Here is an 18,429-nt window from a genome sequence, read left to right on the forward strand (position 1 = left end):
GCACATTTAATTTGAAAGTTGCCCCTCGTGGTATTTCCGGTGTTCTGTCCACCTTGACTAACCTGATACTTTCTCCTCTCTTCCACTGAGGGAAATCCGTCCGGAAGTGCCAACTAAAACAAACAACGTCACGTCCGGGAAACTTTTTCTAAACTATTTACGTCATGCCATGCAATTGTCATTTGCATGTATTTTAGCGCTGTGGTAATTTTCCACGGCCTTTCACCTGTCCGTGCGGGTATTTTGAAGAGACGGTGCCAACTTGCTGTGAAATTCCTGTGTGTGTTTTAATTGGAGTTGCTCCCTCCATGCTGTAGATGTCTCCAGAATCCATTCATTTAACTGTGCAGCTACTGCCAACATAAACCAAAGAAGAAAAGAACCAGGAACTGTAGCACTGCAGACCAGAGTGAGGAATATCACTGCTTAATGGAACAAAAAAACAGCTGGATTTCTAACACATATAGTGGTTTAAGGCTTATTTGATGTGTTTAGTTTAAGTTTTCTTGTTAAATCAGGATGGAAACTGTGATCAACTGTTTCAAAAGAAGGCCAGATGCTGTGGCTAGGCTTATCTGCTTCCCCTGGGCAGGTGGAGGGTCCATACACTATGCTCGCTGGGGAAACGTCCTCAGCTCTGTTGAAGGTAAAAACAACTGGAAGATACTGTTTACGTTATGCAATCTGCACCCACATGTCACAGTGATTCATATGTACCACTCTGCTTGAGGAAGATTAAGCTTTAACACATTTTCTCTTGTTTTTTCTCTTTAGTGTTTGCCGTCAAACTTCCCGGCAGAGAGAGTCGAGCCAGGGAGCCTTTCTTCCAGAGCATGCAGCAGATTGTGGAGGAAGTTATCGGTGCGTTGCTGCCGGTGCTGAAAGAGAAGCCGTTTGCCCTGTTTGGCCACAGGTACAGTATGACGTGTCAACACAGGCCCACCGGAGCCGTCGTGAGCACACTCCTCATGATTGAGTTCTGATCTCTTTCAGCTTTGGTGCCTTCACGAGTTTTGCTGTCGCAGACGCTCTGAAGAAACATCACAACATCGAACCAGTTCACATCTTTCTGTCTGGCGCTTCTGCACCGTATGTAGGTTGAATTTTGCTCCTTAATCACCAGACAAGTGCTCGGCGTTAACACTGTTCCTCCTTCACATACATGTTGTTCTTTGTGTTTTAGTCTGAGAGTCGCATCAATGCCCCGAACAGAAACGATTTATCAGACGACCAGTTTCTCAAGTGGCTAATTTCAATCGGTGGAACTCCTCCCGATCTGCTGGCAAACCCCGAATTCCTGAGGCTGTTTCTGCCGTCCCTGAAGGCCGACCTGCACGTGGTGGAGAACTACAGGTCGGCCGACAGCTCTGTGTGTTGCTCAGCTCATATTTATTAACTGAGAGCGAACATTGTCAGTGATCTGGGTCTTTTTTTTCCTGCAGGCGAAACAAACCGGAGAGTCCTTTCCTCTCCTGCCCCATCACATGTTTCGATGGAAAGGATGATATTCCTCACGACTTACAAGGTCAGACCTCTGCAGGACTCTTTACTCCACAAGGACTGACGGCTCAGATTCTCGTTTTAGTGTCAGAAATCCCTGAGCTCTTAGTTAAATGGATTTTAGCTAGACATAAAACGTTGATAGATTATCGATTGATTGTTCATTGATATTTAATCCCGTCTATGTGTTTTATTAACAGCTTGGAAAGACATTACATCGGGAGAGTTCACCATCAGGATGTTTGACGGGTCTCATTTCTACCTGAAGGATCCAGGAAATGAGAAAATCATTTTAGATCGCGTCACAAAACACTTGGAAACAGCAGAAATGGACTATTTGTAATATTCAACTACTGTGCAATAGCTTTTTTTTTTTTTACTAATTCCTCATGATGTGATTTAATTTTTGTACTATTAATTCCATGACCCACAACTAATGCACCCAAGCTACAGGCTGACGAATGTACATATCTGAAATAAACTGGTTCTTGAATTATTTTAATTAAAATTGCCTTCTTCATTTCTCAAACTCATTATATTCCAGGATAAATTAACCAATTTACACATGACTTTTTTTTACAACCTGGACCTTATTTCTGGCATAAAATATGATCGTTTACTTTGGTGCCATTTGGAGTCGTTGGGACGATATTTAGATCCACGTATATCCTTCATCACTTCCAGAATTGACTACTGCAACAGCATCCTCTATGGCGCACCATCCAAAACTTTAAATAAACTTCAGTACATCCAAAATTCTGCTGCACGTCTGCTCACCCACACCCGCTCCCGTGATCGCATCACTCCTGTCCTCCAGAAACTCCACTGGCTCCCAGTTCCACAGCGTATTCAGTTCAAAATCCTCCTCCTCACACACAAAGCCCTCCATAACCAGGCCCCCTCCAATCTCACTGACCTGCTCCGTCGCCACAATCCATCCCGCAGCCTCCGTTCATGTGACGCAAACCTCCTTACTCCACCACTCAAGACCAAGCGTCGAACCTGGGGCGACAGAGCCTTCTCTGCAGCTGCCCCCTCCCTCTGGAACTCTCTCCCCAAACACATCCGCGACTGTACTGACCTTCCTACCTTCAAATCTCTGACAAAAACACACCTTTTTAAAATTGCTTTTAATGTTTAGCTCAGTTTATTGTGTTTTTGATGTTTTAGTATTTCACATTGTTTTGCTAATTTGATGTTCTTTTTATGTAAAGTGTCTTTGAGTATCTTGAAAAGCGCTTTTAAATAAAATGTATTATTATTATTATTATTATTATTATATAATGGGAGTGAATGGGGCACCGAAACCCATCCTCTAAATAACACATCATCTGCCGCAAAACTTGTTCATTTCACCAATATTTTGTTATAATACCCTAGTGCTATTCCCCGTTGAGTCCAGAGTTACCTGTTGTCTGTTCGTGGACGTGCAGCGATTTGTTGTTCTTTGGCCAGCTGTTCCTCTTTCTGCCTCCACATCCTCCTTTCAACGAGCTCCTCATCCGTATACTCTGGCTCAAAACGGTAAGGACATCCATCATAAACAAAGTCGTCGTCCACAACCTCAGAATCGAAAAAAAATATTCAGCCATGTTGCAAAAAACTAGCAATAGCAAATTACAGGTGCTCAGAGATTACATCATCCAGGTCAGAGGTTAGTAGGTCAATCTACAGACCCTGGATGATGATAACCGGTAACTCCGGACTCAACGGGGAATAGCACTATCATATCTATCATATCATAGCAAAATATTGGTGAAATGAACGAGTTTCACGGCAGATAATGCGTTATTTAGAGGCTGTGTTTCAGTGCCCCATTCACTGCCACTATATGGATATACGCGGCGCTCCACTGAATCTAAATATCGTCCGAAAGACTCAAAATGACACCAAAATTATATGGGTGAATAAACGATCGTATTTTATGCCAGAAATAAGGTCCAGGTTGTAAAAAAAACGTAATTCCCCTTTTAATTGACTCCACAGAAACTGAAATCATCTTTATTTTTTTATTTCTAAAACCAGGTTATAATGTCCAAACAATCAGAGGTACATAAAAATATGTGCAACCAGTGGCAGATTTGAGATATTGGCAATGTCCACACACATTAGAAGCTTTATTTGTGAATAAATACAACAATAATACAATGTCTTTAACATACATGTGACATTTTTACAATAGGTTTTAATCTTCAAGTTTAATAACCTCAGGCAGAAGTCAGAGAAAACACACAAACAATACATTAAAGTATAGATCTGATTTTAGTACCACTCTATTCATTGTGTCTGCTTTTGTGTCAAATTCAAGGATAAGGAACCAGAGAATACACTGATCCGCCACAACATCATGACAAGTGAATAACGGTGAATGACACCAATTGACTTGAGCTGCAGCTCTTGTCGGGTGGAAGGAAAAGAGAAAGGCAGCTGGACTTGTAGAGTTTCTTGAAGACGTTTCGCCACTCGTCCAAGTAGCTTCTGTCCATCTGACAGATGGCTTGAAAGAGGACTAGAGGAAGCCATCTACAGTATGTCAAATTGGAAAATCTTTCTCTGAACAGAGTAGGTGGACTGAGATATAATCTGCCATTAACCTACAGTGCAGTCATAATTTATGTCCCCAAGAAGTTCAACCCTCCCCATTCACACCTTGATACTGTAGTCGAATAACAGTCATTACAAAAAGAAGACAGGATCAAACACTTTCTTCCAACTACAGGTTGTGAATAGACAATAGTCAAGCCACAGATGTTTCCATTTAAACCCCAACTCCCTGCCAGTCATTTATAACTGAAGATTTGGGTAAAACGTCTTCAAGAAACTCTACAAGTCCAGTTCTTTTACGTTTTTGGACCGACCATGACGTGGATGGCTGAGATCCCTCACAGACATGACACTGAGGCATGTGTGATCTCATCCATCCGACTAGCTACTGTAGCTCAAATAACTGAAAATAAATCACCTATTGGTGCCACATACCAAAGCACACCTTCAGAGGTCTAGTGAAGACCAAGCCTTGACGGCTTCCTGCAAACGAGAGACCTGCATAATGTTCTGGCTGATCGGTGTAGATGGTAATGTTCAACATGTTCTGGTGTGCGTACAGGATCTCCAACTTGGCTTTGCTCACTTGAGAAAGAACCTGGAGTAACAGATGCTGCCTCCAGAGCACAAAGGTCACGAGGCTGTCAATGTTTCGTCTACAGAAATGGAAAAGAAAACGTTTACTAGTCAATATTCAAAGTCAAAGTCTGAGGTTATACGTCTTTGGCAGCCAGGCTCAAAGGTGATGGAGGCAGTGGGTGGTAGTGGTGACATCCTACTACATGAAGGTATCGTCTCTGCGAGATGGCGGTGGTGGTGGAGGTGTCGGAGGTGGCGGCAGCTCGTCGTCGTCGTCCCTCTGCTGTGCTCCGTGAGTGTCTGCCAGCACGAAGGAGTCCGTGGAGCGAGTGCTGATGCGGAGAGGAGCCAGGCGCCGCAGGTTGCTGGGCGTCCACGGCAGCCTCACCTGGGCCCGCTGCGACGGAGCCACCATGCCGCTGTCGAGCTCTGCCTCCGCGATCCACGGGGGGATCTGCAGCGGCGCCATGGGGTCCAGGTCCGCCATGAAGGCTGGGTTCTCAATTCCATCTGGTTTAAAGGAATAAAGAATAAGTCCTGGAAATATTTTAGGGTTTACGATAAGGGGAGAAAAGGGATGGATTTTATTTTTACCTCCTGCTCTGTAGTTGACTCTCCTGGGGAGTGTTGGGCATGAACTGCCAGAGGCGCTGTCTCCCTCTGAGAACTCAAAATCTGGAAAAGAAAAAGAGGAATGCATGAAGTAACGGGTTCATTAAGGTCGCGGATTTCTGTAAAATTTAAAGACGGATACAAACCTTCATCGCCAGAGTGGGAGATTTTACTCTTGTCCACTGACTTTCCATTTGGCATCTGTAATTAGTGGAGAGGAAAGAGGAAAGCAATAATTTATAAACTCTTAGATAAATGTGCTCATATGTTAAATAATATTTGGTACAATACTAGTACTGAAATACTGAATAATATCTAAAAAAAAGACACATCATTTTGCAAAAATATAAAAATTTAAATAGCTCTAAAATACATAAAAATGAAGAATTATTTTAATAGAAGATAAAACCATAAAACAAAAGGTTAACTGCCCTTTGCATATTAATCCAGAATAAAGAATTTTAGGCTTTTATTGAATCAAAATAATCCAGAAATTAGCTGGAATGAGGTAAAAAGAATTTAAATACAGCTTTTTTTCACTCTTCACATTCAAAATAAACAGTTTCACAGCATAAAAAGTTGTATATTGGGTTGTAAATGCTACTTGTTCCTCCATTTTCTGCTCATGTGAAAAAAACGAGAAGGACGGTAACATTTCCACTGGCTCTGACCTTTTGCTGCTGTTCTTTCTTTGTGTGCTTGCTGATGGTCTTGGGCGGAGCGACGCCCATCTTCGCAGACTTGAAGGACTCCAAACGACTCCTCATGGTCCTCTGGAAGATCTCCTGAACTTCGTTTTCATCTTTGTTGACGTTTAAGTGGCTGCGGCTGTATCTATGGCGGTGCTATAAACCAGAAAAGAACAAGTAAGAGAGTCAGAGACCCGCCGGTGTAGTGAATGGTTTCCGTAGGGAGGAAGCTGAACATGCTTACCTGTTTCCTGCCCTTATAGAGATGCTGCTGCAGAAGGTGGTGAGAGTTAATGTCGGTTTCCCTCATGCCGTTCATGGTCTGCTCATGCATTTCCAGGCTCACTGATGGCACTGGGTCTCTTCTGCAGGTGTAAAACAAACATCTACTTAATGCAATGTCACACTATTAAAAAGAAAGGCTTTCAAGATAAAGTATGGAGGAGTAATGGCGCTGGGCGGTCAGTGTTAAAGAGGTGTGAGAATGAAAAATTGTGACTGCTGGTGGTCAGCAGGGGGCAGCGTCTGAACATCACAGTTTCTCATTTGCCTTCAAATGAAAATAATAACTGAAACTGTAGAGGTATATTACCACTAGTCTGCCTTCTGCTCACCTTGCTGAAGATGCTCCATATTCTTCGTCTGACGTGTCAGCCATGATGTCAGGCATCGCCTCTGAGAATTCGTCACCAAACTTCTTCCTGAAGTCAACAATGGCGTTTTCGTTGCGGATGAACTCCAGAGATCCTCTACGCTCGCCCTGCGACAGAGAGACGAGAGATGAGACCCTTTACAAGGTGCAGAAGGTTAGATGCCAAACAGCATTTCATTGTGCACCTGTACTATACACCGATCAGCCAAAACATTATGACCACTGACAGGAGAAGTGAATAACATTGACCATCTTGTGACAATTCAATGTTCTGCAGGGAAACTTTTGGACCTGGTATTCATTCGTGTGGATGTTACTTAGACATGTAGCACCCACCTAGACCAGACCAGGCACCCCCACCCCATAGCACACACAAAAACACTTTAGGAACAACTAAAAAAACATGAAGAACAGCACAAGGTGTTGGCCTGGCCTCCAAATTCACCAGATCCCAAACTGATCAAGTATCTGTGGGATGATCCACAGAGGTCCCTCCCTTCAAAGCCCACCACAGGACACCCTCAGAAGACCCATGTCCATTCTCTGATGAGTCACAACTGTTATTAGGAAGGTAGTCATAATGATATGCCTGATCGGTGGATATGCAATGACAGTAAAGTTGAATCTAATCTAATAAACCATAAAAACTAGAGCCACAGATGCTCACTGACGACCTTTTAACGCCCACATGAACAAGATTTACTCAAACCCAGGCGACCAAAATGTAAGTGACATGACTCTGACCTCTTCCACGTAGCTCATAGCATCCTTGAGGTTCAGCTGGTGGAAGACTTTAAAGACGTGGTCGCGATTCTTCCTCGCCGACGCCCTCATCAAGAGCTTCGACATCCACTTCTCCTCAAAGTGATTCCACCTTTGCGGGAAGGAGAAGAAAAATGTATCGTTGTAGCTTCAATCAAATAATCGAGAAGTTTGAGAAAACATCTGTCACGTCTTTACGCACTTGTCCCTCATGTAGTTGTGTCCTATTTGTCCCGATATGTCCTCTATGGCAATCAGCATGTGATCAAACACCTGAAAACACAAGAAGACAAAGACTCTGTATGAACTGCACAGAATATTAGAAAGACCCTGCTGTTGTCTGAGATGTTCAACTGTTATCTTTACCTTGTTTTGCAATTTTTCTATGAGTGTGACCTCAGACACTGTAGCTCTCTTTACTTTCAGCCATGTCACCAGAGGTTTCATCGCGATTCCCTGCGGCAGGAAAACAAAATAAAGCTGTAACGTGTCATAATCAAACTAACGATCTGATTAATGAGCTGGTAAAGGTGGCTACCTGAAGAATGACAGTGAAATAGACTACAATGAGAGTAGTGGAGATCATCAGGTTCTTCTCCTTTATCTTGCTTTCATCCAACATCGCAGCCAGGCCGTAGGCGACTGCCCCTCGCAGGCCACCGAAGCCCATAATCAGCTGATCGATGAACTCCAAGGGGACCAGTCGGTGCCTGTTCAGGATCCAGGTGAGGATAAAGACGCCTGTGTACATACAAATATATATAGATATATAAAAAAACACCTTGTCACCTTTGACATCAGATTGTGCTTCAAGAGAACAAAGTCTCACCAATGAACCTATACACAAAGATGAAGAGGAGCGTGAGGAGGATGAAGCCCGTGTTCCAAACCCAGATCGTGTGGTCAACGGCGGAGATGCCGAGGAAAACGAAGATGATGGTTTCCGACCCGTTGGCCAACACCTTCATGAGGTATCGGACCGTGTTGACGGAGTTCTCGTCCATGTTCGAGTTGATGTACTTCTGACAGCACATACCGCAGAACAAGATCCTGCAGAACACAAACAACGGAGGAGGATGTCCACGCTTCCTTTAAAAATGAATATCAGTAATAAAAAATAAACAAATTCATTCAAGGAGGACTCACGACAGGATGGCGGACAGGGAGAGCATCTCGGCAGTCAGGTAGGCCAGGTATCCCAGGACGAACACGAAGCCTGGCTCGATGATCTTGACGTGTTTGGTGCATCTGGTTAGGAGAGAGATCAAGAGGCCGAACACGAAGCCGACGAGGGAACCGCCAAAGGCCACCACGAAGAAGGAAACTACACACAGACGGAGAAGAAACACACACATTTAAAAAACCAAAGCCCCAGTCGACTGCCCCAGACACGACCACAAGCTGTTAGACCACAAACTTTCCCTATTAACGGGTAAATTAAAGTCTTACTTATTCCTTTAATGATCTCCACAGCATTAATTTTCTCTCCTCCCAGTGACACAAAAGCATCAAATACATTGAAGAGCACCTGAAAGACCAAAGAAAAAGAAAATGAATGCTCCGTCTTTTTTTTTACATATATATCTTGAATTATCCACAGATGATGATGATGAAGAACTGGGAATGGGACAACAGTGTGCCGAGACGTTTTTGTATATTTTGCTGCACATTATTTTCCCAGCTCTTGCAGAACTCTCATTGATGATTTTACGCCATCGTTAGGAAGGTGTGGACACCTTTTTTTTATTCCCTTTCACTCCTTAAAGCAAGTTCAACAGTGGCTGGAAAAACTTCTTTCTAGATCCACCACCACAAAGAGAACGTTAATCGAGAAGGATAAAGTTCAGGGAATGTTACGAGATCTCTGCAGTGAACAGTGTTTGCACTCTTTACACTCCACGTCCCGAACGTGTACTTGTCCCTGTGATGGATGTCTCTGCACACTTGCAGAGACAATTGCTCGGCTCCCCCCCCCCGGGGGAAAGTGACAAGACCGCTGACGCATACGAACCACTGTTACGCCGTCGTTGAGCAGCGACTCTCCAAACACCATGATGAAGAGGACTTCGTTGACGTGGACTTGCTCAAACACGGCGATGACGGCCACGGGGTCCACAGCGGCAATCAGGCTGCCGAAGAGAAGATACTGCACAAGGCCGATGTCTAAGTCGCCTGTTATTTAGACAAAAAAAAAAAAACATGTCTCATGTTGTATATTGCAGATTTTAATTGTGCCGAATTAGCTATTACCCACCCCTGTTTGCAATTTAGACATGGATGCACAGATAAACCAAGATGGATTATGTTGATGCTGAAGAAAACTTAAAAACGTGCAGAATCCCAAGCAAGCTCTGCAGGTCTATCGTGTCTTTTTTATATGGTTTCTAAGTGGATTTGTATTTATGATTGGGCTCTGGATCTAAAAATATGTGTTTCATGAGTTACGACAAAGCGATCTGAGCCCTAACTGTGGCTGCACTGGTTTTTAAAACACCGTTTACTATGCACAGATTTTCATTATCACTTTCAATAATCCCTTCCTATGAAACGTTTGACCTAAACAAACAAGACTCCAACAAGTTCCACTTAAAGGTGCGCCTAATGAATTATTAGCGCCCCCTGTTGGCAATTTAGACATGGACGTACAGGAAGATATGACAGGATTATGTTGATACTGACTGATTCAGAATCTCAGGCAAGCTCTGGAGGTATAGACGGCCTTCTGTTTTATTTGGTTTCTAAGTGGATTTCTTTTTGTGATAGTGATGATGTTCAAAACTCTTGCTTCTTTGCTTGTAGTGTAGATTTTAGGGTGCGAATTAACAGAGGCCTCTCTTACCCATCGCTCCTCCCTTGTGACACCCCCACAGCGACAGCCCCAAGGTGGCGGCGTTCCAGCAGGTCCCGATGACGGCGTAGACCAGGATGCCTCCCATGTTGCTGAAGAAGAGCTTGTTGGGCATGGCGTAGCCGGCGTCCAGGATGACCTGAGGCAGCAGGTAGAAGAAGAACACCGTTGGGGTCAGCGTGAAGGTCTGCACCTTGTCCGCGCCCCAAATCATGCCGCCCAGAATGAAACCGAAGCAGATGAGCAGGGCGCTCTCTGGGATGATCTTGGTCACATGGTGGTTGGATTCGATGACTGAGAGGAGATCAAATATTATGTGAGATGACTATATCGAATACATATTTATAACAAGCAGTGATATAAACTTTCTAACTGAGGCATAAATGTAAAACGTCTGAGGTTGCAAATTTTGCAAATGATCAACTTTTGTACCCGTCAGACAGGCACCACTTTACGTATGATTAACTGACACGGCGGGATGAACTAAACCTCTCTGCGTATCTTAAGACGGACCTTTGCTTGGGGGTTACGTGACTTTTCGGGCTAATGCAGTCGCTTAAAGCTTATTTAATAAGAAAACCATATGACCTCTGATTGTGCACCCATTTCAAAGACACCGATTTTCCAACTCAAGACTTTTGTTCCCATTGAAAAGTGGTTGAAGATTAATTTAGTGTGGTCTGTGTTTACATTTGTGCAAGAGTGTGGAACTTATTTATGCTCAGATATGACTGATTCATAAGCTACAAAACACAATAAATCAAATGCATTTCCCCTTTAATTTGAATTTAAAATGCGTTGTTGTAGTTTTGTTTTAATGTTATTACAATGAAATCATTCTTAAAGCACGCAAAAAACACAGAAGAAACCTTTCTGTTCCCTGGAACAGCACGCCGTGTTGATAACGGGCTGCTGGTGACGGCTACAGCCTCTGACAACGTTACATATTAAAGCTTTTTCTACAGTGCAGTTTAAACATTTCTCTCTTTCCCAAAACCCAGTCCTCACTGGTTTCAGATTAGGTTAGAGTCAAACATTTGTGTTTTTGTGCTTCTTGCTGGCTTCAAGGTGCATTTCTTTGCGCCAATCTTTAGTTTAAAACAGACGTAAGTAGTCCTTATGCTGCCGATCAGCTGATCAAACCACAAATACACAATCCTGACAACGACGATCAGCTGAGGTTTTGAGCAACAAATCAAGAAAGTTTGGTATAAATAAATAAAATTATTTAAAGAATATGTCCAAATTGTGCATGAAATAACAACAACAAGCCGACACGTCTTATTTTCTACTCTCATCAATTACAACATGAAAATAAAAATCTAAATACTAGGCCATGTGTGTCCTACAACATGTGTTACATACCCATTTTACCCAAACCAGCCACCAACACCCATAATGCAACGAGATAAGGACTCTGCACATGGTGCCACTTAAAGGTCACGATGGGTATCCCAGTGATCTGTGAGCCGTGGCCGTGGTGAGTCTGATTCGAGTTCGACGTGGACTGGTGATGTGACGACTTGACGCGGGAGTCCTGATTGTCTGCGTCAGCCTTCGCCGACGGGACGAGGCAGATCAGCAACACTGAGGCCAGTAGCCATGAGCGCGCATATCCACGGCGTCGCATTAGATCAAATAGATCTTTAAAAAATGAAGGGGAAAAGGAGACCGCGCCGGGATAAAACGTCCTTCCTCTTGTGACTGTGCGATCTCAGATGTCAAGGAGGTAAAAGTGTCTGTACCGAGGCCGGGCTGTAACACTTCTCACTCTTGTCTACTATGACTATCTAATCACTACTCTGTCTAATCTAGTGCTCCATCTTTCTCTATCCCCATCAGTGGTCAGCTGAGAACTCAAAAGTGTGCAAACAAAACGAAAATTTGTCTTTTTATATGAAGGGTATGTCCTCAAGGTTGACCGTTTGCGCATTCGGGTTGGAGAATTAAAAACGTGGGGGAGTAGCGGATGTGTCGCTAGTTATTCAGTCACGTTTGAAACATTCACAGAGTCACTGCTTTGTTTGTGCTTTCTGCATCCATTTATCATGACACATTTTCTCTGAGTGTGTGTATGGGAGTGAAAGATTGAGAGATGGCACAGAGGTCATTTGATAGATGTTGAACGTGTACCTGTGTTTGTGTTTAGGTACATTTTTCACTGGCTTCAGTAATGATTGACGCCGACGTTACTCAATCTTGGTTAAAGCGGCAAATGAGAAAGCCGTCCTCCTCTTCCCTAAATAAACAGCTCTAAATAAACTGGATTATATCACGGAGCCATGACTAATAACTTAAGTATCAAAATTAAATATTTACCGTGTGTGGACAGTTCTGCTGTCTGGTGAGGTTCATATATCTGTCGAAACAAAACTTAAAATCCCAAAAAGCTTGATATATCATCATTATCATTCCTCTGTGCCACAGTGCTCTATTTGTCTCCTTTAAAAATGGACGAGTCTAACTCCTGTAAACCATCCTGCAGAGTGCACTAAATGCATATTAATCCGCGAAAGTATTTTATTTGAACAACAGCGGCTCAAAACTGCAGTAGAGGCCCGTTTTTGAGGAAATCCTTGCCTTTGAAACTCTGCACGTTAGTTTGAAATAATAGTTTTGAGTCTGAAAGCTACTGAGAAAGCAAAGACATCAAGAAGAATGAAGAGAAAGATTCATGGATTCTCTTGAGAGCTTAAAGTCAAAAACATGCCCTTCTATACTATCCAGGTACTAGATATCATCATGTCAACCTGCTGACAGTTAAAGAGGGGCTACTATGCTGATACATGTTTCTTTATATACTTTAAAAAGTCAGCGTGCCACGGCGTAAAGGTATGAACATCAGTAGGTAGAGCAAGCTGTCAATGGACCAGAGGGTTAGCCTTCGATCCCCAGAACCCTAACCCCAACCCTAACCAAAGCTTCTGGAACCAGAAGTTGCACTTGAACACACCACAAAGACTACAGCCAACGGCTAGCTGGTTCATAAGTTCTGCACCTGCATGAAAATAAAATTACCCTCCATGCCAGCAGGTGGCAGCAGTCTGTATTCGTCATTCAATATGGGACACAGGAAGAGCAGCTATTAGATGGGACGCTAGGAAGAGCTACAAACAGAGTTGGCCTCTTCGGATCAGCTGGTCTATTGATTCTAGAGGATTATATTGTGGAAATATTTGTGTGTTTGAGTGTTCAGACGAAGATGAAGACATAAAACAAGAAGAGTCTTCTGTGTCTGCTGGTTCTCTAAGCTGATCAGCCAGTCAGACTGATCTCAACTGTCTGAAAAGACAACGACAGGGGTCTGGCTTGTACCAACGGCACGGGACACAGTGCAAAAACCTAGACTAACCGTCTGCTTGATGTGTCACAGCCTTAACGAGAACAGAACTGAGGAAAAACTCAGGAAACTGGTATGAAGAAAACTAAACTCATCTACATTATGATATCTTTATGTATTTATTCCCCTGAGCACTGATTCGCTCATGACTGGATGTTTTCTTTGGCCAACAGTCCTGTCTTGTTCGCGCAGGACAAGGGACAATAGCCTCACTGGTTAGACGGACAGGTTTGATGATTTGAAAGCACACAGGCAGGCGTGAGACAAAATGATTATTTGGCGATTGCAGCTACTTGTCTTCACATAATCTGGAAGTTTGGTTTCTGATTAACATGTTGCCGGCGTTTTAAACGCTGTCAGTCATCCTTATAAGAACATTTCACTGCTCAGTGAAGCATGACGCCCTCTCCCCGTTCAGCCGTATTAACAAATCACCTAATACACCCCGGCCTTTAACTTGAACCTTTCAATCACTGTAAAACGGACACGGCTCTGTGCACACTACACAAAGAGAGAGAGAGAGAGTAGTGGAGGTCGAGCAGAGGTTATCTTCAGCTTGGGAGGTCTGGTAGCTAAAGTGTAAGATTAATATGTCAGGTATGTCAGGAAAAAATCTCACTTTGCTCAATGAAACGAGTCATTCTGTGACCTCTCCCTGCAATACTCAAGGAAATATAAGATCACAAAAATATTTTTATTGTTTGCAGTGTTGTTATGAGTGATCTATGACGGTAAATGTGAAAAATGCTGGAGTAAACAACCAATGTGTTGAATGTGCAACGCTTCCAAATCAAAGTCTATTCATACGCCAACTATAGGGAAGCTTTGCAGCCAAACACAGGTAAGTAAACCTGTATTTGTACTGCAATTAGAACCAAGGTACAAAGAATTAAGATGAAAGAAAGCGAGCATTGTAAGCCAGTAACTGGGAAATGCGATCATGAGAAAAGTGACACCATTGTCTGCGCTTGACCAAAACACGTTGAGTATGTATTAAGTCAACATTTAAAGTGTTTCGGTTCTTTACTGGACTTCGTTTGATTCTTTTCACAGATTGCATAATTTGTACTGAAATTAATAACCAGAAATGACTGACTTATTTAAAGTAAAGTCTCCCGCTGTAATAGTCACAGGGTTGTCCTGGCCCAACAATTAAACGTTTAAGAGTCCTTCTTGTTTTCTCCATAGCTGTAAAAGTTTAATCCAGCAGATTTAGCAGTAACACTTCAGAGATGTCCTCTAATCCTTTTGCAAACATTTGTATTCTCGGCAGCCTTTGCTCTTTTTTTAATGTCTTGTTTGACCTATTTAAAGCTTCCAGGCTGTGCGGAGGATGATTCTATGACTGTTAAACCTTGGCAAATAACACAAACTGGGGTCCTTTCTTTCCACCAAACCTGCCGCGAAACATGAGCAACAGTTCTCTCTATTTTTTACTAATAATCTTTCTTGTGGGTTTCCGTCACTACAAACACCGCTGTGACATTTTTCAGCCGAGCATCTTTCTGCTGCAAAACAAAAAAGAAACGTCATCTGGTTGTGTCCCATTTAATTGTTATCTGCACGGTCACTTCCTTCATCCTTCATCATGCACAAGACAACCGCAGCCCCGTATTTATGTCAGCGGACGTGTACACAAACACTCACACACACATGTGCATGCTCACTCATTTACATTGTCCACATTGCCACATTCTCCACAGCACAATTGCATCTGTTGTGTATACAATAAGTGCTAATGACAATGTTTTGTGATCGCAACAGGAAAAGACTTTGTGTGATATTCAGCAGAGGTCAGGCTCATTTGAATCCTAAATACAGACATCTTGTAAAAAGTTACTTTTACCCTAAAGCTCATATTGCCTTTGGGTGGAATCAGGGTAGCTTGTTTCCAGACTTCATGCTAAGCTAAAAGATGTATTAGTTGCACAGACATTTGGCTGAGGCTCGGATAGCCTCAAGCTGCTATCACCTTAATTTAGTTATTGGCACAATCTATATATCTATATCTCTATGTATATCTCTATCCATCTCTCTATCTCTATCTATCTCTATATCTACATTTCTCTATATCTCTCTATATCTACATCTCTCTATGTACATCTCTATCTGTCTCTATATCTACTTCTCTCTATATACATACATTTCTCTATATCTCTATCTATTTATGTCTATATCTACATTTCTCTATATCTCTCTATATCTATATCCATCTCTATATCTACATCTCTCTATATCTCTCTATATCTACATTTCTCTATAACTCTCTATATCTATATCTATCTATCTCTATATCTGCATCTCTCTATATCTCTCTATATCTACATTTCTCTATATCTCTATATCTATATCCATCTATCTCTATATCTGCATCTCTCTATATCTCTATATCTACATATCTCTATGTACATCTCTATCTATCTCTATATCTACTTCTCTCTATATCTACTTCTCTCTATATCTCTCTATATCTATATATATCTCTCTCTATATCTACTTCTCTCTATATCTGCATCTCTCTATACCTCTATATCCACATCTCTCTATATCTCTATATCTACTTTTCTCTATATCAATATCTATATCTATCTTTCTCTATATCTTTCTCTCTATATCTCTATATCTCTATATCTGCATTTATCTATATCTCTATATCTACATCTCTCTATATCTCTCTATATTTACATTTCTCTATATCTCTCTATATCTATAACTATCTATCTCTATATCTACATCTCTCTATATCTCTATATCTACATCTCTCTATGTACATCTCTATCTATCTCTATATCCACATCTTTCCATATCTCTCTATGTCTACATTTCTCTATATCTCTCTATATCTATATATATCTATCTCAATATCTACATCTTTCTATATCTACATCTCTCTACATCTCTATGTACTTCTCTATCTCTATATCTACATCTCTCTATATCTCTATGTACTTCTCTATCGCTATATCTACATTTCTCTATATCTCTCTATATCTATCTCTATATCTACATCTCTATGTATATCTGTATCTCTCTCTCTCTCTCGCTTTCATTCACTACATGTTCCTAATGAATTACAAAACAAAATAAAAATCATATTGACGGTATATGTATTTATTGCTACATAAAATTAGATGTACGCTAATGGTAACTGGTTGAGGTGTTGGTGAAAAGTCACTAAATAAATTTACTTTAGTACTATCCGTAAAGTAAAACGTTCAGGTGTGGTACTTTAAACTACACCTAATATAAGAGGGTTGGACAAAACATTGAATATAGAGTATGATGCAGCACAATTTAAAAGCAAATAAACTGCAGCCTCCATAAAGTGTGCAACTGGGTGTATGAGCAGCTTTTAAAGCATGATGCATTTTACAGACTGATCTATCCAGTGGAATAGAAGTTGTAATAATTATCCTTATCTGGACTAGCTATAGCTTTTAATGCTTTTCTCAAGTTAATATGAGTTTACTCTTTTATGACATTTTCTTTTCTGCAACTAAAGGACTAAATTAGTGCTGCAAAAATGCATTTCTCTCTATAATACTGTAAAGTCTCGACTTCACTGTAAATAATCATATATGATATATATACGGTGCTATATAAACAAAATTCAACTGAAATATGCATCTATGCTTTGACTCAGAAGTGTTAGTTCTGTACTCTGCTCTCTGACAAAGGTTCGAGTAGTAGTCACTCAATGGAGGAACTTGATGCTTTTCTTTGTCACAGAACTAATTTGCTCAAAATCTGAACTGTTGGTCGGACAGAACAAGATATTTTACCAGATTTATAACACTTTTCTGAGATTTAATAGGTCAAAATATGAATTATTTGAAAAGATAATTACAAGATTGGTCAGTAGGAAATAGATACATCTGATCATCTGCAAATTTTAAGCCAATCCCTGACTGTAATGAGTTTCCCCTTTTCCCCTTGGATTAATAAAGCAGTTTAGTCTTAAACATACTAATAAATGTCTCTTTCTGATGCACACAACTGTTTGTTAAAATCCATCAAAGTCAGAAGAGCAGACAGGACATTAATGGACTCACTGAGTTTGCAGAGCCATGAGACCAGGACCCATAGGGCCACCAGGTATGGAGTGGTGACGTGTTCCCACTTCCAGGACACAATAGGCAGGGTGGTGATGGGTCCTCCTCCATGACCAGACTCATGACCAGATTCTTGTCCAGTTTCATGACCAGTTTCATGACCAGTTTCACTGGTCGTGCCATGGCCCGTGTCTGTCCCATTCCCGGTGCCCGACTCTGGGGTGCTATGTGTAGGGTCCGGATGAGTCTCCTCATTAGCCAGACCTCTGGAAGCCAGCAGCAACACACACAGAAAAAAGGCAAATTGAAAACTTGTCGCCATGTTTTGGAAAAAATAGTTCACAGCTTTTTTTTAAGGCAACTGTCTTCAGAAGCTCACTGCTCAACGTCTGCTAAATCTCATTCCTTTCCTGCTTTTACTTTTCTCCTAAATACATCCAAATCTTTATTCAGCCAGAGCATGGTGTCCCTCTCTATCTGCTATCCTCTCTGTCAAGGATATAGCTTTTCAGAGCAGGTGAAGCTCAGCCCATCCTGACTGATGCTTGTCTGTCTCCTCCCACTTTGTACCCAGACCGGCTTGTCAGTCCACTTCACTCAATAAAAGTCTTAATGCTCTTGTTGGTTCTTTCATGAGTTTCGTTTTCACTAGTTGTAAACTTCTCAGAAAAAGTCAAATGAAATATTTTATAAGCATTCCTTGTTGACACACCTTTATTATCTTTTGTAAAGAATATAGATGTTATCGCAAATACCACACCTTGATATGGGTTGAAATTTCCACCTTTTAAATACACTTGGTTTTGGCCATCATTCATAGCAGGACTACATAGAAACGCGACACGACAGCT

The 18,429-nt window shown here is 41.7% G+C and overlaps 2 protein-coding genes across 2 annotated transcripts; one reads left to right on the forward strand and one right to left on the reverse strand.

Annotated features, from left to right (window-relative positions):
* Positions 1-106: 106 nt before the first annotated feature.
* olah (oleoyl-ACP hydrolase) lies at positions 107-1,993 on the forward strand. Its single transcript, XM_084562533.1, has 7 exons — positions 107-409; positions 519-646; positions 775-913; positions 994-1,093; positions 1,184-1,353; positions 1,443-1,525; positions 1,701-1,993. The coding sequence occupies exons 2-7, from the start codon at positions 520-522 to the stop codon at positions 1,841-1,843; spliced, it is 762 nt and encodes a 253-aa protein (XP_084418659.1). The 5' UTR covers positions 107-409; position 519; the 3' UTR covers positions 1,844-1,993.
* A 2,829-nt stretch (positions 1,994-4,822) lies between these two features.
* LOC311501173 (sodium/hydrogen exchanger 3-like) lies at positions 4,823-17,900 on the reverse strand (the record flags this gene model as incomplete). The annotated part of the gene is made up of 16 exons (XM_084562861.1): positions 4,823-5,133; positions 5,218-5,298; positions 5,382-5,436; positions 5,907-6,080; positions 6,169-6,289; positions 6,539-6,684; positions 7,321-7,450; positions 7,541-7,611; positions 7,705-7,794; positions 7,877-8,079; positions 8,168-8,388; positions 8,485-8,662; positions 8,788-8,866; positions 9,350-9,510; positions 10,178-10,480; positions 17,579-17,900. 16 exons carry the CDS (start codon positions 17,898-17,900, stop codon positions 4,823-4,825), a joined length of 2,646 nt encoding a protein of 881 aa, XP_084418987.1.
* Positions 17,901-18,429: the final 529 nt, after the last annotated feature.

Source organism: Chelon labrosus (genome assembly GCF_963514085.1).
Source record: "Chelon labrosus genome assembly, chromosome: 16".
Lineage (NCBI taxonomy): Eukaryota > Metazoa > Chordata > Actinopteri > Mugiliformes > Mugilidae > Chelon > Chelon labrosus.

Bases quoted from the DNA above. Each gene is read 5' to 3' on its own strand.
- olah (XM_084562533.1), top strand. From the start codon at position 520: ATGGAAACTGTGATCAACTGTTTCAAAAGAAGGCCAGATGCTGTGGCT. The intron at 1,094-1,183 runs GTAGGTTGAATT...TTTGTGTTTTAG, and splicing joins CTGGCGCTTCTGCACCGTAT to TCTGAGAGTCGCATCAATGC. The intron at 1,354-1,442 runs GTCGGCCGACAG...TTTTTCCTGCAG, and splicing joins CACGTGGTGGAGAACTACAG to GCGAAACAAACCGGAGAGTC.